Source organism: Diceros bicornis, chromosome 7 (genome assembly GCF_020826845.1).
Source record: "Diceros bicornis minor isolate mBicDic1 chromosome 7, mDicBic1.mat.cur, whole genome shotgun sequence".
Lineage (NCBI taxonomy): Eukaryota > Metazoa > Chordata > Mammalia > Perissodactyla > Rhinocerotidae > Diceros > Diceros bicornis.
In genome coordinates this window covers 61905087-61907780 of record NC_080746.1, presented here as the reverse complement: position 1 = coordinate 61907780, position 2694 = coordinate 61905087, and the positions used below count along the sequence as shown (strand labels likewise).

At 39.8% G+C, this 2694-nt stretch overlaps 1 protein-coding gene across 1 annotated transcript; it reads left to right on the top strand.

Annotated features, from left to right (window-relative positions):
• Positions 1–247: 247 nt before the first annotated feature.
• On the top strand, positions 248–1230 carry LOC131408036 (olfactory receptor 51Q1-like). The gene has a single exon (XM_058544604.1). The coding sequence runs from the start codon at positions 248–250 to the stop codon at positions 1190–1192; it is 945 nt and encodes a 314-aa protein (XP_058400587.1). The 3' UTR covers positions 1193–1230.
• The last annotated feature ends 1464 nt before the right edge of the window (positions 1231–2694 follow it).

Here is a 2694-nt window from a genome sequence, read left to right as displayed (position 1 = left end):
AATAAAGACCACTTCATGCTCTCAACTCAGTGATTGACAAGAGATGACAAGCTCTGAGCTAAAACAAGCAAAAAGGTTAAAATTTTGTTAACTCATTTCCCAACAATCTCCCTTTCCCTAGGTCTTCCTTGATGATATATCCCATAGTGATTTCAAGAGGTCATAGAAGATTTACTCAAACCCTTATGTTTTTCACTTTTCACAGATTTGGCAAGGAACTCTGGTCTTGTGGCTGCCTCCTCCAGTCATGTTTTCGGTTACTAACTCCACTCAAGTCCCCTTCTACTTCATCCTCACGGGCGTCCCCGGCTTTGAGGTTTTCCACGCCTGGATTTCCATCCCCTTCTGTTGTCTCTACACTATCTCTATCATGGGCAATACCACCATACTGGCTGTCATCAGGGCAGAGCCCTCCCTACATGAACCCATGTACTTGTTCCTCTCTATGTTGGCCTTAACAGACCTGGGGCTTACCCTCACCACTTTGCCTACAGTCATGGGGATCCTCTGGTTCAGTGCCTCAGAGATCAGCTTTGAGGCTTGTTTTGCTCAGTTCTTCTTCCTCCATGGATTCTCCTTTATGGAGTCTTCTGTGTTGTTGGCCATGTCCTTTGACCGTTATGTGGCCATCTGCCACCCCCTCCGTTATATCTCCATTCTCACCAACCGGGTAATAAGCAGAATAGGTATAGCCATCATTTGCCGCTGTGTTGTGGTGGTTCTTCCAGGATTGTTCCTGTTGAAGCAGCTTCCCTTCTGTGGCTCCAAACATCTCTCTCATTCCTACTGCCTCCATCAAGATATGATTCACCTGGTGTGTGCTGACACCACTATCAATAATTGGTATGGATTTGTTGTAGCTCTGCTCATTATTACACTGGACCCCCTGCTCATTGTGTTCTCCTATGCACTCATCCTGAGAAGTGTGCTGAGAATTGGTTCCCAGGTTGAAAGTCTCCGGGCACTCAATAACTGTCTGTCTCACATTTTGGCTGTTTTTGTGCTCTATGTGCCCATGGTGGGATTGTCCATGACTCACCGCTTTGCCAAGCATGCCCCTCCACTTGTACATGTCATTATGGCCAACGTCTATCTTCTAGCACCTCCTGTGATGAACCCCATTATCTACAGTGTTAAAACCAAACAGATTCGTCGAGCGATTTTTCATCTATTCTCTCATAGACAGTTGTAGTAGAGTGTTGAGAAGTGGGGTTTTGGTACTATTCTTTAAAAAAACGATTTGGAAAACTTGGAAATTTATGGTTTGGGTGTCCAGTCATGTATAAATCCCAAAGCATAATGGGAGTAAATACATTATCATGCTCCCTGAATTTGTAATTTAAACTAAGCTAAATCACTGACACATCATGTAGCTGCCTCATTTACATGAGAATTTTGCATACCAAGTTCCTCAAAGCTATAATTCTCAACTTTTTTCCTTTTGCTTGCATTTACTCATGAAATTTCTCTTCTTAATTTCATTGGCTAATACTATTCTTATCTGTCATTTGTCCTTTGTTCACGGCATCCTGATTGTAACCACTGCATCCTCTGTCAGGCATGGTTTTCACTAACTTCTAGCTTCATCATGTTCTGTCCTCTCTGGGTAAAAAGACTCATTATAATTGAATCTCATCTCCCTGGATCACATTGATTCAGGAGTGACAATATGATTAATGCTTCTGCTCGATTTTCTTAGGCTTTGGTGATGTAGGATGAGTTATTTATATTTTTTCTGGTCTGATTGTTTCAATAAAGCATTATCTGGTGAGCTTTGGCCTCTGATGGAAATAATACAGATAAGAACAAATTCTTGGTATATTTTGGGTGTTAGAAAAAATGAGCAGGATATGACTTAAGAGCCAAAAACTGTCTCCGATTTCTATAGTTCTTACTGAATTTATTACAGACCTAAAATTTATAACACTTGTAATGCTTATTCCTTTATTTTGGTCTCAAATTACATACCAATGTAAATTCCAAACCTTCTGTTGGAGAGCCACAGGAACTCAGGAGGATCTCATTTCCTAGTTATGTCATCATCGTACCTTTTCTTCAGGGAGCCCACTCCAAACTGTACAGTAATATGTGCTCTGTCGCCTTCTTTCCCTTCCTGTTCCAGTTTTAATTCATCTCCTTAAATTTGTCTCCCTTTGCCAGCTTATCTAATAGATGGTATTAGCCTATCTCCTTATTCTTACCGTTATTCTGTAACATAACAGCATATTTATTCCCTTCATGACAGTAATGCACAATATATACTTGTTATGTGCTTAGTTAATTGTTTATTATCTTGCTTCCCCTATGGTTCCAGATACCTGGAGTTATTTTTTTGTAGTTAAGCTATTTATTTTTAAGTTTAGTTGAAACCTATTATACATGCTAAGCACTTAAAATTCTTTAATGAAAGTTAACTCTGTCAGCTTTTATTAACATTAGGCCAATATGTATCTCATCCTCCAAAGCCATGTGACTAAAGTGTTCTGCAGGGTTCCGAGAAGACTACTGTATTTTACATTTTCAAACCATTTTTGTCCTTTTAGATTTCTCTGACAAGTTCCTTTTTGCTGTTTGAGATCCCTTGTAGAAGACAGTAATAAATGACATGATGTTTACCCAATGAGTAATCAATCTATTCCACAATCTCTCTTAATCATAAATTACTGGCATTCCTCACCACATCCCACTTGAGCA

What these genes read in the sequence shown, in the direction of transcription:
- LOC131408036 (XM_058544604.1), top strand. Translation starts at nt 248, where the DNA reads ATGTTTTCGGTTACTAACTCCACTCAAGTCCCCTTCTACTTCATCCTC.